This window comes from Triticum aestivum, chromosome 5B (genome assembly GCF_018294505.1).
Source record: "Triticum aestivum cultivar Chinese Spring chromosome 5B, IWGSC CS RefSeq v2.1, whole genome shotgun sequence".
Taxonomy (NCBI): Eukaryota; Viridiplantae; Streptophyta; class Magnoliopsida; order Poales; family Poaceae; genus Triticum; species Triticum aestivum.
This window is the reverse complement of record NC_057807.1, coordinates 708,944,580-708,966,299: the sequence shown is the minus strand read 5'-3', so window position 1 is coordinate 708,966,299 and position 21,720 is coordinate 708,944,580. Positions and strand designations below refer to the sequence as shown.

Sequence of the window (21,720 nt, the reverse complement as noted above, 5' to 3'; positions counted from 1 at the left end):
GGAGGTGAAAAAGGCCATGTTTAACATTGGCGATTTAAAAGCTCCAGGCCCGGATGGTTTACATGCAGTTTTTTATAAGAGGTTTTGGCATATCATAGGTGAGGATTTGACTGATGAAGTGCTCATTGCTGTTAACTCAAGGAAGATCCCAGAAGGATGGAACAACACCACCATTGTCCTAATTCCGAAGGTTGAAAATCCAACACTTATAACTCAATTCCGGCCAATTAGTTTGTGCAATGTGGTATACAAGGTGATTTCCAAACTTCTGGCTAACCGTCTGAAATTTATCTTGACGGAGATAATCTCGCCAAACCAAAGTGCATTTGTTCCGGGGCGTCTCATTACTGATAATTTTCTGGTTGCCTTTGAATCATATCATGCGATCAAGAAAAAAACTATGGGCAAATATGGTACATGTGCGGTGAAGCTTGACATGCACAAGGCGTATGATAGGGTGGAGTGGAATTTCTTACAGCTCATCCTTCTACGTTTGGGCTTCACGCCACTCTGGGTGGACCTGATTATGGAGTGTGTGAGGTCCGTCACATATCAGGTACGGGTTAATAATGTGTTGACCGATTATTTTGTTCCATCTAGGGGCCTCAGGCAGGGAGACCCCCTCTCACCATACCTATTCTTGCTATGTGCGGAGGGCCTTTCTAGCTTGATCATGCATGAGGAGGAGTCCGGGAACTTATTGGGAGTTAAGGTGTGCAGAGATGCTCCCTCAGTGTCACATCTTCTTTTTGCTGACGATTCACTAATTCTCATGCGAGCAGATGCTGCCAATGCAACTAGTCTTCGAAGAGCCCTGGATGATTATTGCATGGCTTCAGGGCAGTTGGTTAGTGATGCTAAATCTAGCATATTTTTTAGCCCTTGTACACCTGTGGAGACTAGGGTGGAGGTGTGCACCACCCTAAACATAATGGCAGAAGCGATCACGGATAAATACTTGGGCCTTCCGCCCATTGTGGGAGTAGACCGTTCTGATTGTTTTCAACATCTCATTGATAGAGTGCTCTGTAGGATCAGAGGATGGAAGGAAAAGCTATTATCCTATGGAGGAAGAGAGGTCTTGTTAAAGGCAGTTATTCAGGCCATTCCCTCGTATGCCATGTCCGTGTTTAAATTACCAAAGCAGGTATGCAATGCGATTACTACAGCTATGTCTAAATACTGGTGGGGAGATGATGACTTGAAACAACACGTGCACTGGTTTGCTTGGTGGAAAATGTGTGTACCTAAAGAGATGGGTGGTATGGGATTCCGTGATCTACACTGTTTTAATTTGGCCCTTCTCGCAAAGCAATGTTGGAGGCTCTTGAGTGAGCCAGATTCGTTATGTGCCAGAATTTTAAGAGCAAAATATTTTCCGGGGGCAACCTCCTTACGTGCAGCTTAAAGAAGGGCAGCTCTTACACCTGGCAGAGCATTTGGGGTGGTATTCAGACCTTCAAGAGAGGTCATATATGAAGAGTAGGAGATGGGTCTCAAATAAATATATGGGAGGACTCTTGGGTACCAAGCAGCCCCACTCGGAAAGTCATGACACCAAGGGCGAACATTGTAATTACCAAGGTGTCGGAACTCATCGATGTGGATAATAGAGCTTGGGATGAACAATTAATTAATGATCTATTTTGACCAATTGATGCACAACGTATCCTCAACATTCCTTTGGCTTTAGGGATGATGGATGATTTTGTTTCTTGGCATTTTAACAGAAGCGGAAATTTTACGGTGAGGTCAGCGTATCATGAAGAATGGGAACACCAACACGGACGAAAGTTGAGGATGACAAATTCGATACAAGCCTCAAGTACTAGTCCAGTTTGGAGGACCATTTGGAAACTACGTGTGCCTTTAAAAGTGAAAATTCATGTGTGGAAAACTTTGCTTGGAGCTCTTCCATGCCAAGGAGTCTTAGCGAACAGACATATAGTTTCGAGTTCTCAATGCCCCTTATGCAGTTCAGATTGTGAAAGCATCCGACATGCTTTATCTTGTGCCCTCGAGTACAGGAGGTGTGGCGTTTGCTAGGTATGGCAGCGGTGGTGAATGAGGTGTGCATGGTGGAAAGAGAGGGTGGCTCGGTGATGGCTGACCTCCTATTGTCCAAGAATCCAACTAAGTCATTGGTTAATGATGTTCACCGTAATGACCTTGTTGCCACGGCTGTGTGGTACTTGTGGTGGGAACGACGCAGATATACACACGGCGAGCAACTGTACGAGCCAACCAGATCGGCGCAAGCAATATCGGCACTCGCAAAAAATTACTCAAGAGCGAAATTCAAGCACAACAGAATTAGGAGACATGGCTGGGAGAAACCACCAGAGGGCACAATCAAGCTGAATGTGGACGCGAGTTTCGACATTGACAGTGGCACTGGCGCTACAGGTGCTATACTTCGAGACCACTCCGGTTTATTTGTGGCGGCATCTTGCAGCAATATTCCTTTTGTTGAAGAAGCGGCTACGGCGGAAGCACGAGGCTTAAGAGATGGACTTCTCCTCGCAAGTGAAACTGGATGCAACAAGATATGTGTAGAAGGTGATTGCATGGAAGTCACTGAAATCATGCAAAACGGAGGAAATTCGCTTGGACCGGCAGCAGCAATTTATGAAGAAACTCACCAAGACGCCCATGCGTACGTGCACTGGATGGAGCCTTGGACTTCAGTCTTCAGCCACGGGCCTTCTGCAACGATCGAAAGGCAACGCCATGCGGGTCTCTGCGATCCATGCGCGGGTGGGAACAATCATCATCGCGATCTGATCTGGCCGACGACAAACAGCACCTAGCCGCACGTCGACATCTTCATCGAGCAGGCTCGCGGCGCCGGACACCGAGAGGGCCAGCAGGTTTTCGACTTCAAGGCACGCGCACGGACGCGGTCTCCACCAAGTCGACTCCTGACTCCATCAACCTGACGACCACTCGTGCGCCATCATGCCGTCTACACCAGGCCGACACATCGATCTACACCGAGCGATCTGCATCAATATTCCACGACCCTGAACGGCTGTACGACTACGCCAACATGCTTCTTCAGCACGACACGGCATCGACAAGCGACACATCATCGTCTACATGCCGCTGCATCGTCGACACTTCATCGCCAAGGTCTTCATCAACGTAGTCTTCGTCACCATCATCGTCAACACACTGCCGCCGCCTCGTCCACAAGATGGACACCTAGCGTCTCTGACAGACTTTTCTGCAAGACGCGACCTTGACGACGGCAATGACCGCGTCACGACGACGGCATCGACCGTGTCATTCACGACGTCACGACTGCATCGACACGGCGTCACTACAGTGACGACCCTACACGGCCACACGGTTCTGGCAAAACCGATGTGTGCTCGATGGGCTTTCTTTGGTCTTGGCAAAACCGATGGACTCATCGCCGACGGCACCCTCTGACATCCGCAAGGTGCATCGTCCATGTCTGCAGCTCCGTCATAGCGCATTTTTTTGCGCCTCCGGCTTTATGCGGCTTCATCATCCACGACGACTACACCATCGACCACGACTACCTCGACATTAATGACTACGTCTGCAGCAACTCATCGGCAACAACTCCAGTCAACAGCGTCCGCTTCGTCACATGCGTCACGATACTCCTGCTGTGACTGCGGGAGGGAATAGAGGAGAAGACAGGGAAGGCACCAGAAGGGGACGCAGTCACCGCCCTAGGTGCCGACCCATCAGCCATCAGAGACGCAGTTGATGATGGTGCATCGGAGAAGAAGACAGAATCACAAGACTTCAAATTCAGTCGCAATCGTCCGCTTCACTCCCGCTACGACTGAGGGGGGATGTTAGAAATATAATTGTGTAGAGATAAGCGTAACTAGAGATAAGATAGGTTTAAACAATGTCTTGCATTGTACTCCAAGTCTCTCCCCCTATTGTACTTCTATATATACCCCTACGAGGGTTAGATCAATACAACATACAACAACACAATATTCATCCATCCTATATTTTCTACAGAAACTGCATCTGCGCCCAATATAGTTTCTCTAGCGAAGAAACTGCACCGGCGCCCAGTATAGTGTATCGAGGGGAAGAATCGAGTCTTGCTTTGTGTGTGCACGGGTGTTCAACTTATAACTTTGGACACCCGGTTAATTCAGTCATTGACAAACACACACCCGGAACAGGGGTCTTGGTGTGGCCCCTGGCATTATTAATTACAAATCAACTTTACATATATCCAAACCCTAGTCTACAACACAATCCACAAATATGTGTATGAGTACAATACTGTAACAACATTGATACATGGTAAAATCCGCACACTCAAATGATAGCAAATGGAGAGAACCAAAGCGAGCTAATGATTGGTCTCAGCTTCTGCGCCTTTTTCTCTTGTCCAGGAAGCCCAGGTTAGAACCACTTGCACATAGACCCGGTCATACAAGCTGTCGCAAACCGAGTACCAATAAACTGTCCATTTCCTCTTGAACAGGAAGGTGCAGAAGACCACCCAGATACCCATTACATATCCAGAACCCATAGCGATGAAAACCGATGCCACATCATTCAAATCTTCATGGTGTTCTCGAGTAGCTTGAATCGGCTTCGGCTGTGAACATTTCTGTGGCAGACAAGGACCGCAGAGGCCCGGGTTGCCAATATAAATATACTCAGGGTCCTCAAGCGTTTGCAGTTGATTACCGGATGTTACCTCTCCTGTCAGGTTGTTGTAGGACAGGTTCAACCGACTTAATGACGTAAGAGCCGATAAGCTTGGAGGGATTTCACCAGACAACTCATTGTATGATAGGTCGAGTGACTCCACTTGCGCCAAGGCGCCAATATTTTCCGGAATTTTTCCACTGAAGATGTTCCATGATAGGTTCAGGCTCTTCAATTTGACAAGAGCGCTGATATCTTTGGGAATATCACCAATAAGATTATTACATGATAAATCAAGGTTCACCATGTATATGACCTCTCCTGTATATAATCTCTCTCTTGACCCTTTGTGACAACCGTGAAATTCTCGGTATAGGTGACCAATTCATTAGGGCCATGTTCCCATTCATCATTGAAGCCAAAAGCATGATGTAATGCGTCACCACCATCATCATAATTATCTCTTGTTTCTATCATCCCTTTGCAGTTAACAATAGATTTTGGTATGCTACCAGTTATATTATTGTAGGCAAGGTCCAAATACTGAAGCTTGACTAGCTTCATCAGCTCCTCTGGAATGTGACCACAGAACATGTTCGATCGTAGTCGTAAGAAAGCCAACCGTGGCAATTTCTCCCGAATCCATGTTGGCAAAGTTCCAACGAAATGGTTGTGTGGAAGATCAAGAAAGACGAGTTCTTGGCAGTGTTGGAGAAATGAAGGAAATTCACCGGAGAGATTGTTGTTTCTTAAGCTTAGGTTAAGAATACTCATACTGGTCATGTTTGTTGTGGATGTATTAGCAGAGCAATCAGGAATTGGTCCATTTAGCTTATTTCCGGAGATATCCAATAGTATTAGTGATCTCATCTTGCAAAATGAAGAGGGAATGGTGCCAGATATGGAGTTATCAAATAAAACTAGTTTCATTAGATTCGGCGTTCCAAAATCTAGTGGTAGTGGTCCATCTAATTTATTTCTACTAAGATTCAAGTCACTTAGACTAATGGGAAGCTTAGGTATTGTGCCATTGAACTGGTTAGAACCAAGATCAATTGCAGTTGCTCCCATAAATTCTATTGTAGATGGAAGAGAACCACTAATTTTGTTATGTCCCATTTTTAGAGTGTACAATGTAGAAGCCGTTATCCAAAACCAATCTGGAACCGTGTCGGATATGCTTGTGTTTGAGATATCAAGATTGTCTAGACTTGTTAGCCATCGAAGCCATGGTGGAAATTTAGGCCCGAGAAGGCATGACTGAAGTTCAATATTTGTTAGACTTGAAGGAGGAACCCATGTCGAATTCACTGTGAGGGTTAAGGAATTATCAGAGAGCCACAGATACTCCAAGCTTTCTAGTCCTGATAAATGACCTTCATGTATGAAACCATCCAAGTTGTTGTAGCCCAGGTCTAGGTAAGTTAGCTTTGTGAGCTCTCCTATCCAGAGTGGCATAGGACCAATGAGCTTGTTACGACTGATATCAAGGTAGATCAAATTGTTTAAGGGTTCTAGTTTGGTTGGTAATCTCCCTGTCAAGTTGCTGGAAGCTAGAGACAAGTATGTCAACTTATTCCATGAACAACTAGGCAAACGCTGGAAGAATTTTGTTATACTTCCATTGATGTTGGTTTCATGTACAAAGAACTCTTCCAAACTACATATGTTCTTCAGGTTTGACGGTATCATGCCAACAAGGTTATTCGATGATAAATCAAGCTTTACCATCGATGTCATATTACCAATCTCGTCCGGAAATTGGCCATAGAAACCATTCGATGAGACATATAGATACTTGAGGCTAGTCAAATCCCAAAACCAGTTGCGTGCGATGTGTGTATGGAAGCCATTGGCGGAAAGGTCAAGAGTTTCGAGAGAAGTCAGATTTGAAAGCTGAAATGAAGCAGAGCTAGTTCTAAGATTGCAATTGATAAGATGAAGAACTTTGAGAGATGGAAGCATGTTCACCACCGGAAGCCAGTGAACAATTGTACTGAGGTTCGTGCCGCTCAGGTCCAGGTGCACAAGGGAAGTTAACTGTGACAACCAGGTGATATCCATAGAGTATATGGCATTGAAATATTCTGAGTTGAGATTTAAGTATTGTAAGTTGGAGAGATTACCCAGCTGCGGTGGTATCCTTCCTATGAAGCTTAAACTCGATAGGTCGACATATCTCAACTTGTGGAGAGAACCCAAGAACTCCGGCACTTGCACCCCATAGAACCCATTGCAGCTAAGATCAAGATACTGTAGATGTCGTAGACCAAGCAAAGAGGAGCTGATGTTGCCTCCTAGCACTTGCGTCCACGCATCGCTGTTGGGGTCACAACCATGGCCCGGGAGATCGAGCTTGACGACATGGCTGTTTCTAGTGCTGCAGTGGACGCCCTTCCATTTGCAACACTCATCACCCTTCCATGATGAAAGGAGGTATGCAGGGTCCGAGAGGCCTGCTTTGAAGCCGAGAAGTGCAGACCTCTCACTAGCATTACAGCTTGTGACCGTATGGTTTGGATGTGTGTGAGAAGATGATGATGACTGTACAAAGCTCTTGCCTCTGCTGAACAAGAGAAGTGCACCAAATATCACTATGTGGATGGAGAGTAGAACCTTGTCCATTGGTGCTTTTTCAATGGATCTATGTTCTTTTTGCTATAGGATGCAAACTCCGTGTCATGATATATATAGTGTAGATTATCCCATGGTATATATCTCGTTTTCTCTTGAAAATAAATGAGAAACTTTAAGCATAGTATAGCTGAGATTCCTGCGACACTGACCTGACAGAAATGTGACTACCCCTGGAGAAGAAATTTGAACCGGTGAAAAGGACACTGGTGGCCGTTCTAGATCGTATTCTGTTCACATGGTCAGCAAGTTGCCTTTCTTTTTCTTGGAGTACTGATTGATGGAAGTAATGGACGCAACAACATGCTTCTTCCGTTCGTAGAGTCCCGTTGATATGGCCTCCAATATGCATATTAGATCGCTATTTTTTATAGATATTTAAGTAGAAGTTTTTACATTCTATATTCATGACAAACTTGCTATTATATGTTTCATCTTGTCAATCTAATTTTTCTGTGCGTATTAGTATATAGTCACATTTAGAAAAGCTTGACTGCACAGTAACAGAGTTTGTATCTTTTAGTTTTTCAGATTATGCAAGTATATATTTGGTCTGCATATTAGTACCGACTAGTGATCATAGGAACGACGACTTGGAATTCCAAACCACCGAGACATCAATTAATTGACTCAAAATGATGGTAAGGTGTCACCAAAAGTGCCTTGCCAGATGCGTCGTTTTTGTCCCCTTCTATTCTTCCCATGCACCGCACCGTACCAACAAAGGCAAAATTTACTTGTGTGAAAGCGTCTGAACCCTTGGCATTATTTTTTTCTCTGGTGAATAAATTGTGTCTGGACGCGGCATGTCTGAACCCTGAGCATTATTTGTTTCTCCTCTGAGCGACTTGTGTCTGGACGCAGAAAGTGAAAGCATCAAATTGAGTGATTCAGATCAATTCTTGCGTTGTACGCCTGTAAGTTCGGCCGTTGTGGCTTGTTGGTTGGGGGTAATTCCTAACTATGACGTTGATATGATCTCCCATATGCATGTTTGACCAGTACTTTTCATATGCATATTTAAATAGAAATTTTTATGTCCTTTACTAATAAAATATGATTAATGGCAACCATAATAATATAATTTCATATTATCGATACAATTTGTGTGTGTGTTGGGAGGGGGTTCAAATTAGAAAAGCTTGGCCGCATACTAAAATAGTTGGTGTCTTCTAAATTTTCAGAGTATCCAAGCATATTGACAGAAAAGAGTAACGAGTCCAGGAATGATGACTTGACTCCAAACGATTGAGGCATGAATTGACTCAAATGGATGGAAAGCACGTTGCCAATTCCGTCGTTCTCGCGCTCGTCGGTTCTTCCCGTGCACCGCACAGTACCCGAAGAGGCGAAATTGGTTTGTGTGGAAACGTCTGAACATGGGACGACGACTTTGATCTGATGACTTGGAATTCCAGGCGATTGAGGCATCATTTGACTCAAATGGATGGTAAGGTGTCACCGAAAGCGCCTTCCAGATGCGTCGTTTCCCCCCCGGCCCGCGCACGGCACTGTACACGACAAGGCAAAATTGGTTTGTCTGAAAACTTGTGAATCCCGAGCATTGTTTGTTTCTCTTGTGAATAAATTATGTCTGAACGCAGCAAGTGAAAGCATCAAGTTGAGTGATGCAGATCAATTCTTCTGCCTGTGATGGGTCTACAAGTCCAGTGTCATGGTCGTCTCCTCTGAAACAAAAGCGGTGTTCCGCCTGTGCGAAAACTGAAAAGAAAGTTTGAACTCTGTCAGTCATCTGGATTGTGTGTGTAGAAATCAGGGTTCAGAATAAAATCCTATCCTCTAATATTACTTGTGTTCGACACCCTGTAATATCAGGGTTCAGAATAAAATCCTGGCTTTGAGCAATCCTACCTGAACAGACAAGCTGCATTTGCGTTCAGTTAATTTTGCAAGAAGTCTGAAACCTGTACAATAATATGTTTCTCTAGTGCAGTATAGTGTGTCGACCTAAAGGTAAATAAATCCTTTCCTCTTTTGTTTGACACCCTTTGCACAGACTAAATTCTGGCCGTCAGGAAATCTAGTGCTATCTGATTCAGAGCTTAGAATTTGCACACACTAAATTCTGGCCGTCAGAAATTCTAGTTCTATTTGATTCAGAGCTTAGAATGAGATGAGGCAAGTACTATAATATTTCTCCGGTAAATGTCTGAAGCCCGTTATAGCTTTGTGTGTGCACGGGTGTTCAACTTATAACTTTGGGAACCCGTTAATTCAGCCATTGACAGTTTAACACACACACCCAGAACAGGGGACTTAGTGCGACCCCTGGCATTAGTAATACAAATCAACTTTACATATCGAAACCCTAGTCTACAGCACAATCCACAAAAGTACAATACTTTAACAACATTGATACATGGGAAAATCCGCACACTCAAATGATACATGGGAACATAGTGATAATATCGTAAATATAGTACTCCCTCCCGTCCCAAAATGTAAGACCATTTTTGACATTGAGGACATAGGGAGTATCTATCACTTATGTAATTGTGTTCGACATTTGCACAAACTTGATTATGTCTGGGTAACTATATGCCTAGCTGAACAGACATGACATGTTTGCATCCAGCCGAATTGGTTTGTCCGAAGTATGAAACCTGTGAAGTGTTTCTCGAGTGAACAAGCATAGAGTCGACGTAGTAAAATCCTACCCTGTCATAAACTCTGGCTGTCATAAATCCTACTCCTGTCTGAACACACCTGATGAATTGCTCAACACCAGTTAATTCAGGCCTTGACACGCACACACACACCCGAAACAGGGAATTTGTTGCTGCCCCTGGCACTATTTTCATTAGATATCAACTTTACATACCCAAACCTTAGTTTACACGGCACAATCTTCAAACATGTATCTTTGAACTGTACTAGTACAATACTTACACAACATTGATACATGGTAAAATCCCCACACTCTGCTTAGTACCAAACGGAGAACCAGAGTGATCTAGCGATCCGTCTTGGCTTCTGCAGTTTTTTCTCTTGTCCAAGAAGCCCAGGTAACGGCCACTCGTACATAGACCCAATCATACAAGCTGTCGCAGACCGAGTACCAATTAACTCTCCATTTCCTCTTGAACAAGAAGATGCAGAAGACTACCCAGATGCCCATTACGTATCCAGAACCCATAGCAAAGAAAAATGAAACCACATCGGTTACGTCGTCATGGTGTTCTCGAGTAGCTGTAATCGGCTTGGGTTGTGAACAATTCTTTGAGAGAGGAGGTCCACAAAGGCCTGAGTTACCAATGTAAATATATTCTGGATCCTTGAGTGTTTGAAGTTGATCTCCAGATGGTACCTCTCCCGTCAGGTTGTTATAGGACAGGTTCAACCAACTTAATGACATAAGAGCTGATAAGCTTGGAGGGATTTTACCAGACAACTCATTGTTGGATAGGTCGAGTGACTCAACTTGCACCAAGGCACCAATGTTCTCTGGAATTTTTCCACTGAATGTGTTCCATGATAAATTCAGGTTCTTCAATTCGACAAGAGTGCCTATTTCTTCTGGAATGTCACCACTAATGTTATTACAGGACAAATCAAGATTCACCATATACATGATCTCTCCTGTATATAATCTCTCTTGACCCTTTGTGACTACCATGACATTCTCGGTATAGGTGAAATCATTCAGGCCCATTGACCATCCATAACCGAGAGCACTATAAACTGCATAATTATAATCATCTCTTGTTGCTATCATCCCTTTGCAGTAAACAATAGATTTTGCTATGCTCCCTGTTAAGTTATTGTAGGCAAGATCCAAATGCTGAAGATTAACTAGCTTTGTAAGCTCCTCTGGAATGTGACCATAAAACATATTTGATCGCAGCCGTAAGAAAGCCAAATATGGCAATTTCTCCTGAATCCATGTTGGCAAAGTCCCAAAGAAATGGTTGTGTGAAAGATCAAGAAAAATGAGTTTTTGGCAGTATTGGAGAAATGAGGGGAATCCACCCGAGAGGTTGTTGTTTCCGAGGCTTAGATTAAGAATATTAAGACTATTCATGTTTTTTTTGGATGTAGAGCAATCAGGCATTGTTCCGGTTAGCTTATTTTTGGACATGTCCAACAGAAGTAGTGATCTCAGTTTGCACAACGAAGAGGGAATGGAGCCAGAGATGGAGTTGTCAAATAGAATGAGTGTTACAAGCCTCGGTGCTCCGAAGTCTAATGGTAATGGCCCAACTAAATTATTTCCACTAAGATACAAATCCGTCAGATTAATGGGAAGCTTAGGTATTGGACCATTGAACTGGTTAGAACTGAGATCAATTGCAGTTGCTCTCATAAATTCCATTGTAGATGGTAAATAGCCACTAATATTGTTATGTCGCATGTTTAGAGTTTTCACTGTGGAAGCCATCGTCCAAAACCAATCCGGCACCGTGTCAGATATGCTTGTGTTTGAGATATCAAGATTGTCTAGACGTGTTAGCCATCTTAGCCACAATGGAAATTTAGGCCCGAGAAGGCATGACCGAAGTGCAATATTTGTTAGATTTGAAGGAGGAACCCATGTGGAATTCATTGTGAGGGTTAAGTAATTATTAGACAACCACAAATACTCCAAGCTTTCTAGTCCTGATAGATTATTATAGGCCGTATGCATCTTTCGGATGCAGAGGCCGGGGTAATACCCCTTTTCTAAAAAAAATGTATGAAGCCTTCCAGTTTATTGTCGCTCAGGTCCAATTTAATTAACTTTGTGAACTTTCCTATCAATAGTGGCACATGACCAGAAAGGTTATTACTACCGATAAAAAGGTACCTCAGATTGCTTAAGGGTTCTAATTTGGTTGGTGGGATTCTTGTCACATTGTTGGAAGGTTGATGCATGTATTTCAACTTATTCCATGAGCAACTAGGCAAGCGTAGGAAGAACTCTGTTATGCTTCCACTCATGCTGTTGTTACTTACATCAAATTTTTCCAAGCTACATAGGTTCTTCAGGTTTGATGGTATCATGCCCACAAGGTAATTTGATCCTAAATCAAGCTCTACTATGTAGGTCAGATTACCTATCTCGTCCGGAAGTTGGCCATAGAAACCATTGCCTCCAATATCTAGATACTTGAGGCTAGTTAAACCCCAAAACCAGTTGGGTGTGATGTGTCTAGGGAAGCTATTGTAGTAAAGGTCAAGTGTTTCAAGAGATGTCAGGTTTGAAAGTGGAAGTGAAGCAGGGCTAGTTCTAAGATCGCAACTTCTAAGAGAAAGAACGTTCAGAGATGGAAGCATGGCCACAACCGGAAGCCAGTGAACAATTGTACTGAGGTTTGTGCCGCTCAGGTCCAGGTACTCAAGGGAAGTTAACTTTGACAACCAGGTGATATCCTTGGAGTATGTGCCAGCACCATAGGCGAGACTTAAGTACTGTAAGTTGGAGAGATTACCCAGCTGCGGCGGTATCCTTCCAATGAAGCTTGAGTACCACAGGTCGATGTACATCAACTTGTGGAGAGAACCCAGGAACTCAGGTACTTGCACCCCATAGAACCCATTGCAACTGAGGTCGAGATACTGTAGATGTCGCAGGCCAAGCACCGAGGAGCTAATGTTTCCTCCTAGCACCTTCCATCTCACATCTCTGGGGAAGTCGTCACAACCAAAGCCCCAGAGGTCGAGCTCGACGACATGGCTGTTTCTGCTGCTGCAAATAACGCCCTCCCATTTGCAGCAGTCATCGCCCTTCCATGATGAAAGGAGGTTTCCAGGGTCCAAGAGGCCTGCTTTGAAGCCAGTGAGCGCAGACCTCTCATCGGCGATACAGCCGGTGGCCGTGTCGTTTGGATGGGAAGATGATGAGGATGACTCTACAAAGCCCTTTCCTTTGATGAGCAAGAGAAGGGCACCTAGTAGCACTATGTGGATTTTGGAGAGTAGGAGCTTGTCCATCGGTGCCTTTTCCATGGATCTACGCTCTTCTTGCTGTAGCATACACACGCCATTTGTTTGTTATATACAGTGGATATTATTCTACAATATACGTTACATTTTCTCCTGAAAACAAAGGAAAATCTCGAAGTGTCATAAATTTGAGGACAGCTTAGAGGAGAAATTTCTACAGGTGAAAATGATACTGCCGTCCATTCTAGACGGAATTCCATCCATGTTCAGACTGCTGACTGAATGAGGTGCACAGCAAACGACGACCCGGGTATGATGACTTGGAATTCCAGGCATCAAGGTTGCTTTCACGTTGACGTATACGGCAGGGCGTCCCGGCCATATCTTGTGGGAAGTGAATGAAAGCATCAGAACCACATACATACCTCAAGGTGAGTGATGCAGATCATATCCTCTCCAATTATTTGTGCAGAACGAATGAGGTCACCAGAAAATCACCATTTCTTTTGCGGTTCAGTGCTTGCGATTGCGATGGATGTACACAATCAGTCAAGCATGCAATTTCCATGGCATGTGCGCAATGTACCACTTCGATTCTGAATTTCAGCAAGCTGCTATTTACAACGACAAACCCACGTTGATTGATGAACTGTCATTCACTCACTCACTTGCAGCCCGAACAAGGAATGAAACCGGACGGCAGGTACTAGGAGGCAAGGTTTTGGTTACCGGTTGAAATTTCAAGATTTCCCATGGTTACCGCATATTTCCGTGCCCCTGGGTAAATCGCCATACCGAGCAAAAAATACCAGTTTATTGAAATTTTTGAATTTAAACACTCGATTTACAGTAAAAGTACGTAGGATCTAATTAATGCCATGAGAGTTAGTTCTGGCATGTTGGTAGCAACCTAATTCCTGTTTTGAGAGGTCTCTGGTTCGAATATTCATTCGTTCACTTATTTGAATTCAAAATTCAACTATAAAATTCGCTCGAAATATTCTCGGTATTTCTTGGTATTTCTCGGTAACCGTGGTAACCACATTTACCCGCCCCTCTCGGTAAAATTGCCTCATTCGATAACCAAAACCTTGCTAGGAGGTCAAGGAGGGCGGCACGCCGTACATGACCAGGTTCTACGACTGCTGCGGTGCTGAGGACCCTGACGCCCCCAGCTTCCACCTCTCCTACGTCGCACCCAAGTAGTAGTATGCTTGATTCTGTCACTATGTACAGTAGAGCAAACACCCTGCCAGTCATATGGATTGTCTGATGAAATTAAACAAACCAAAATCAACATAATAAAAATCCTATCCTTTAACCTAGCCGCTGCCCCGGCTTGCTCGCGTCGACGAGACGCGGCCGCCGCCAGATGCGGGCCTTCGACCGGGGCCCGAAGCCCCGCGGCGCGCGACGAGGGGCCCCAGCCGCTGCCGTCCGCCTAGCAGGCTTTGCCCGCCGGCATCCCCCGACAGCGACGGGAGGAGCGAAGGAGGAAAGAGGAGCGGGCGTGGCGGCGGCTAGGTTACCGCCCGAGCCCCCCCGGGAGTGACGCGAGCGAAAGGGATTCTTCTCCCCCTCATTCTTTTTATAAGTCATTTCAGATAATTGAAAATGAGCTACTTTGCACCCTGTCTGAAATGTCATCAAGGCCTTACAAAAGTGAACAGAGGGAGTACTAAATTCTGTCTCTCATAAATCCTAGTCCTATCTGAACAGACCTAATGTGTTGGATTCAGAGATATGGCAAATTAGTTCGTCGGAAGAAGTCTGAACTCGCACACTGTTTGTCAGGTGAAGAAATCACACCGAGTCAAGTATAGTGCATCGAGAGAAAGAATCAACATACTCCTTACGATCCAAATTAAATGACAAGCTGCATCATTTAATTTGGATCAGAGGGAGTAATAAAATGGGACGCAGGGAGTACATTGTAATATCACTTGTCCACTGCAGACTACATTTTGGCCGTGAGAAATCTTATCATTGTAATATCACTTGTCCACTCTCCAACTCAGCACATTGCTTACCTGTCCCTCTTCTGCCAGTGCCTCCCCTAGTCCTCTGTAACAAACGCAGTGCTCTGGGTGTCTAGTCTGTGACTCTGTACATTAAATCAAACACCGTGTAAGTGATCTTGTTTGTTTGAAGAAATCAAACTGTCCAATCGACATAATAAATCCTATCATGCTGTAACTTAATTGTGTTTGACTCTTTGCACAAACTTAATTGTGGCTCATTCAGCCAAGTTAGTCTGTACTTGCGACTGTACTACTATATCTGAAACTGAAAGTTTTTTTTAGAGGTATTCGGAAACAGAAAGTGAAAACCATTGACTTTTTTTTTTATGAGAAGAGGGAAAACCATTGATTTTTTTTTTGAGAACTAAGTTTTTTTTCGAGGGGTTAAAGGGAAAACCATTGATAGTCATACATAACACGTGCCTGCCAGAAAGCATCGAGGACTGACCCAAAACAGCAAGATTACTATCTATTTCGTCCGAAAGAAAATGAGAAATCGAGAAAAAAAAGGGGGACTCCGGTGGCGCTCACGATGGATGAAGACAAGGCGGCAACGGCGACGGGGAGGGTGTGCCGACGGTGCACGTACTCGCCGTCAGGCAACACACCGCGGTCCTGCAGGCACCACCCTGCCTTCTTTGCCTGTCGCCACCACCACGACCAGAAATCAGTTACTCCCTCTGTCCCACAATATAAGAACGTTTTTCAAGCTATGGACCTGATGCAACGGCAAGTACCCCGGGTAACCAATCAACCAGTACGCTTACTTGTTCCTCTTTTTCTAGTGCATTCTTTGAAACAAGCGCAGCGCAGAGCGTCTAGTCTGTCGGTCATACGGGTTGTCTGCAGAAATTAAGCAGTCCAGCTGAAAGAATAAAACCCTACCCTGTAATATCAATTGTGTTTGACACTCTTGCACAAACTATATTCTCTCTGAGAGTAATCCTAGTCCTATCTATCTGAACAAACATGGTGACTCTGCATTATTTCAGTAAAATTAGTTTGTGTGAACAAGTCTGAAAACTGTACAATGTTTCTTAGTGTCAGCACCCACCTAGTATAGCGCATCGAGTGAAATAATTTACCTTGGGGTTGACACTCTTTCACATACTAAATTCTGTCTCTCAGAAATCCTAGTTCTACTCCTATCTGAACAGACACCAGAGATATGGGTTGGATTCAGAGATACGGCAAAGACATATATATATACTCCCTCCGTCCCACACCCGGAACAGGGGATCAAGTGCTGCCCCTGGCATTATTCATTACACATCAGCTTTACATACCCAAACCTTATTCTAAGGCATAATCCTCAAATACATATTTATGAAACAATAGTAGTATAGTACGATACTATAAATACATTGATACATGGTAAAATCCCCACACTCTACGTGATAGCAAAAGGAAAACCAGCGTGAGCTAGTGATCGCTCTCAGCTTCTGCGCATTTTTTCCTTGTCCAAGAAGTCCATGTAACTGCCACTTGCACATAGACCCGGTCATACAAACCGTCGCAGACGTGGTACCACTTAACTCTCCATTTCCTCTTGCATAAGAAGGTACAGAAGACTACCCAGAGACCCATAACATATCCAGAACCCATAGCGATGAAAAATGATGCCACATCGTTTAAATCATCATGGTGTTCTGGAGTAGCTGGAATTGACTCGGGTTGTGAACATTTCTGTGAGAGAGGAGGACCGCAGAGGCCTGGGTTGCCAATATAAATATATTCTGGATCTTCAAGTGTTTGCAGTTGATCTCCAGATGGTACCTCTCCGGTCAGGTTATTATAGGACATGTTCAAGCGACTTAATGATGTGAGAGTTGATAAGCTGGCAGGGATTCCACCGGACAACTCATTGTGTGATAGGTCGAGTGACTCCACTTGCGCCAAGGCGCCAATATTCGCAGGAATTTTTCCGCTGAAGGTGTTCCACGATAAGTTCAGGTTCTTCAGTTCGACAAGAGTGCTAATTTCTTCGGGAATATCTCCAATAAGATTATTACATGATAAATCAAGATTCACCATATATATGATCTCTCCTGTATATAATCTCTCTTGATCCTTTGTGACTACAGTAAAATTCTCTGTATAGGTGACCAAGTCATTATAATGAATTGACAATTCTTGGTATGTGTAGCCATCTGTCCATCCATGACCGAAGTTGAAAGCAGCTTGAAATGTATAATCATCGTCAAAATGATCACTCGCAGCAGTCATCCCTTTGAAGTTAACAATAGATTTTGGTATGATCCCCGTTATATTATTGTAGGCAAGGTCCAAATACTGAAGATTAACTAGCTCTGTTAGCTCCTCTGGAATGTGACCATAAAACATATTCGACCGCAGCCGTAAGAAAGCCAAATATGGCAATTTCTCAGGAATCCATGTTGGCAAAGTTCCAAAAAAATGGTTGTGTGCAAGATCAAGAAAGACAAGTTGTGGGCAGTGTTCGAGAAATGAAGGAAATTCACCCGAGAGGTGGTTGTTTCTGAGGCTTAGATTACGAATACCTGTGCCATTTATTGTGGATCTATTAGCAGAACAGTCAGGAAATGGTCCAGTTAGCTTATTTTTGGAGATATCCAACAGAAGTAGTAATTGCATTGTGCACAAGGAAGAGGGTATGGCGCCAGGGATGGAGTTGTCAAATAGAATAAGTGTTCTTAATTTCGGTGCTCCAAAGTCTAATGGTAGTGGCCCATCTAAATTATTTCTACTAAGATACAACTCAGTCAAATGAATGGGAAGCTTAGGTATTTGGCCACTGAAAAGATTAGAACTAAGATCAATTGCAACTACTCTTGTAAAATTCATTGTAAAAGGTAAATAACCGCTAATTTTGTTATGTTGCATATTTAGAGCTTTAACAGTGGAAGCCGTTATCCAAAACCAATCCGGCATCATGTCAGATATGCTTGTGTTTGAGATATCAAGATTGTCTAGACGTGTTAGCCATCTAAGCCATGATGGGAATTTAGGCCCGAGAAAGCATGACCGAAGTTCGATATTCGTTAGATTTGAAGGAGGAACCCATGTCGAATTCACTGCGAACATTATAGAATTATTAGACAACCACAAACTCTCCAAACTTTCTAGGCCTGAGAAATGACCTTCATGTACGAAACCATCTAGGTTATTGTAGCTCAGGTCTAGTTCGGTTAGCTTTGCCAGCTCTCCTATCCACAGTGGCATAGGACCAGTGAGCTTGTTATGACTGAGATCAAGGCTGATCAGATTGCTTAACGGTTCTAGTTTGGTTGGTAGTCTTCCTGTCAAATTGCTGGAAGGTAGATACAAGTGAGTCAACTTATTCAATGAACAACTAGGCAAGCGGAGGAAGAATTCTGTTATGTCTCCATTGATGTTGTTTTCCTGTACATCGAATACTTCCAAGCGACATAGGTTCTTCAGGTTCGATGGTATCATGCCTAGAAGGTTGTTCCGTGATAGAACAAGCTTTACTATGGAGGTCATATTACCTACGTCCTCCGGAAATTGTCCAAAGAAACCATTCCCTGAGATATCTAGGTACTTAAGGCTAGTCAAACCCCAAAACCAGTTAGGTGTGATACGTCTATGGAAGCTATTGCCAGAAAGGTCAAGTGTTTCAAGAGAAGTCAGATTTGAAATCTGAAGTGAACCAAGGTTAGTTCTAAGATCGCAACTACTAAGACCAAGAAATTTCAGAGATGGAAGCATGTTCACCACCGGAAGCCAGTGGACGATTGTGCTGAGGTTCACGTAGCTCAGGTCCAGGTGCTCAAGGGAAGTTAGTTGTAACAACCAGGTGATATCATTGGAGTATGTGTAAGAAGCGAGATTTAAGTATTGTAAGTTGGAGAGATTACCCAGCTGTGGTGGTATCCTTCCAGTGAAGGTTAGCCCCGATAGATCGAGATACCTCAACTTGTGGAGAGAACCCATGAACTCAGGTATTTGCATGCCATAGAATCCATTGCAGCTGAGGTTGAGATAATGTAGACGTTGTAGACCAAGTAGTGAGGAGCTAATGGTGCCTCCTAGCACTTGCGTCCGCACATAGAGGTTGGGGTCACAACCACGACCTGGGAGATCGAGCTTGACAACATGGCCGTTTCTGCTGCTGCAGTGGACACCCTTCCATCTGCAGCAATCTTCAGCTTTCCACGATGAAAGGAGGTTTTCAGGGTCCAAGAGGCCTGCTTTGAAGCCAACAAGCGCGGACCTCTCACCGGGAATACAGCCAGTGCCCGTATCGTTTGGATTGGCAGAGGATGATGATAACTCAACAAAGCTCTTGCATCGGGTGAACCAGAGAAGAGCATATATAATTACTATGTAGATGTTGGAGAGTAGACGTTTCTCCATTGGGGCTCTTTCTGTGGTTCTATGTTTTTCTTGCTGTAGGATACACATGCCATGATATGATATGATATATATATATATATATATATATATATATATATATATATATATATATATATATATATATATACATTTTCTCGCCAAAATATAGCGAAATCTCGAGAGTGTGACATCGTTGAATGAAATATCTACAATGCTGACCTGCCAACCGGAGAAGAAATTTGTACGTGTGAAAAGGTACGGTGCTGGCCATTATTTCTTGACCATATGCTGTCCGTGTTCACAGAGTTTCCTCTCTTCTTTCTTCAGACATTAATGCGCACAACAACGACATGCTCCCCTTGTGTGCATACAGATAATAACATATTAAATATTGATATGATCTCTAATATGCATCTTTGAGCATTAATTTTTGTATGCGCATGTTAGTAGAAAGTTATGATATTTCATATAAGAATATCATGACACTCTAATGTTAATAACTTCATCTTTTGATCCTCTCTATCTTTTTTGTTTGCTTGTGTGTTTGTGTTGTCAGAATAAGGAAAAATTGCATGCGGACCGATGAGACTAAGTAAGCATATACTGACTTGGAAGTCCAAACGATTAAGACATCAGCTGACCCAGATGCCATCCTTTCGTCTTGTTAGTTTGAGCAATGGGGTTTTCAATTTCCCACCTTGTTAGACGTTCACACCTAGTTACTCGTCCACCAGCACTATCCATTGCCCATGGAGGGATAAGCTCGCCGGCACTTGGAGTTGAAGGATCCCGGCGGTTCCTATATATGCAGATCATCAACAAACATCAGCCAAACGGTGATGCTACCATAGTTTAAAAAACCGGACCAGACATGCGGTCAGAACGGAAAAAACCGGAACCGGCGATCCCATCAGTTTTTTAAGTGCAGCAGACCGTTCGAGCAATCGAACCGAAAAAACCCGGTCGAACCATAACTGCTATGTGGATGTTGGAGAGTAGAAGCCTGTCTACTGGTGCCTTTGCCATGGATCTATGTTCCTCTTGTTGTAGGTTACAAACACCATGACATGTTGCGTATTCTCGTGAAAATAAAGAATAAAATATAGGCGCCATAACATTGAAATTTCTGCGATGCTGACCTGCTTGCCTGCCATTCTGGACCATATTCTATCCATGTTGACAAAGCTCCAACTCTTTCTCTTTAAAAGTCCAACTGATCGAGACATCCACCAGATTGATGACTGATGCATGGCTTGGAATTCCAAATGGTATAGTCCCATGTGCTAGTTTGAAATGTCCATGCCGACCTCTAAATCTAAAAATATTGAAAAATAGATAGCAATACTGATTAGAATTTTCTTACTAGTTCTTCTGCTGATGGTCGATCATATTAGGAGATACGTATTTTCATACATGTCTTAAAAGTGTGGTGGGATGTTTAAAGAGGCAATACGCGGCTCCGGAGTGTGGCCCCCACTCACGGACGGCGATGACACCGTAGTAACATCATGCGGTTCTGTTGTTGCATGAATTATCCTGAACACTCGGAGCGTGATCAATTCATGAGTTTCTTACAAAGTGCAGAAACATGTGATATAAGATGTGTGGTAACTTTTCATATATTTTTGAGATGCAGAAGTATCTGGAAAAATCCCCGTTACGGATTGTTCTTCGCATGTCTACGAGTGTGGTTGGGGGTCTTCAGGGAGTAGCTATGCCACCAAAGCTTGCGTTGGGCCCTCATACATGTCTGGAAGAGTGGTGGCATGTGCAAACTCCCGGCACGCGGCTCCGGAGTGTGACCCCCTTCACGGACGGCGCTGCCACCGGCACTTGGAGGGTGGAAATGGCCATGTCTGGTCGACATGGAGGGAATTAGTATAGGCTGGCCTATCACAACCAGGTGGGTTGGGCCCAGGCCTTGTTCTGAAGTGTTAGTATAGGCTGGCCTATCACAACCAAGTGGAGAAGCCCATTGGTCAAAGACATTCTGGCAAAAGTCAAATGCCTAGATCTCCGGATCAACGGGGCCGTAGGCTGGCCGGGAGCCTTAGGGGGGGGGGGGGGAGGTAGCAATGCCACCAAAGCATCGCACCGGGTCCTCATACATGTCTTAACGTGTGGTGGGATGTTTAAAGAGGCAATACGCGGCTCAGGAGTGCCCCCCCCCCCTCACGGACGATGATGACAC

General features: G+C 44.0%; 2 protein-coding genes and 1 pseudogene across 2 annotated transcripts; all 3 read right to left on the bottom strand.

Annotated features, from left to right (window-relative positions):
* Positions 1-2,817: 2,817 nt before the first annotated feature.
* On the bottom strand, positions 2,818-7,295 carry LOC123117871 (receptor-like protein EIX2; annotated as a pseudogene).
* Positions 7,296-10,157: 2,862 nt separating this feature from the next.
* On the bottom strand, positions 10,158-13,240 carry LOC123114454 (receptor-like protein EIX2). Its single transcript, XM_044535940.1, has 2 exons — positions 11,981-13,240; positions 10,158-11,924 (listed from the first exon to the last, which is right to left on the bottom strand). Exons 1-2 carry the CDS (start codon positions 13,234-13,236, stop codon positions 10,265-10,267), a joined length of 2,916 nt encoding a protein of 971 aa, XP_044391875.1. The 5' UTR covers positions 13,237-13,240; the 3' UTR covers positions 10,158-10,264.
* A 3,205-nt stretch (positions 13,241-16,445) lies between these two features.
* Positions 16,446-19,574, bottom strand: LOC123114452 (receptor-like protein EIX2). Its single transcript, XM_044535937.1, has one exon. The coding sequence runs from the start codon at positions 19,548-19,550 to the stop codon at positions 16,617-16,619; it is 2,934 nt and encodes a 977-aa protein (XP_044391872.1). The 5' UTR covers positions 19,551-19,574; the 3' UTR covers positions 16,446-16,616.
* Between the last annotated feature and the right edge of the window lie 2,146 nt (positions 19,575-21,720).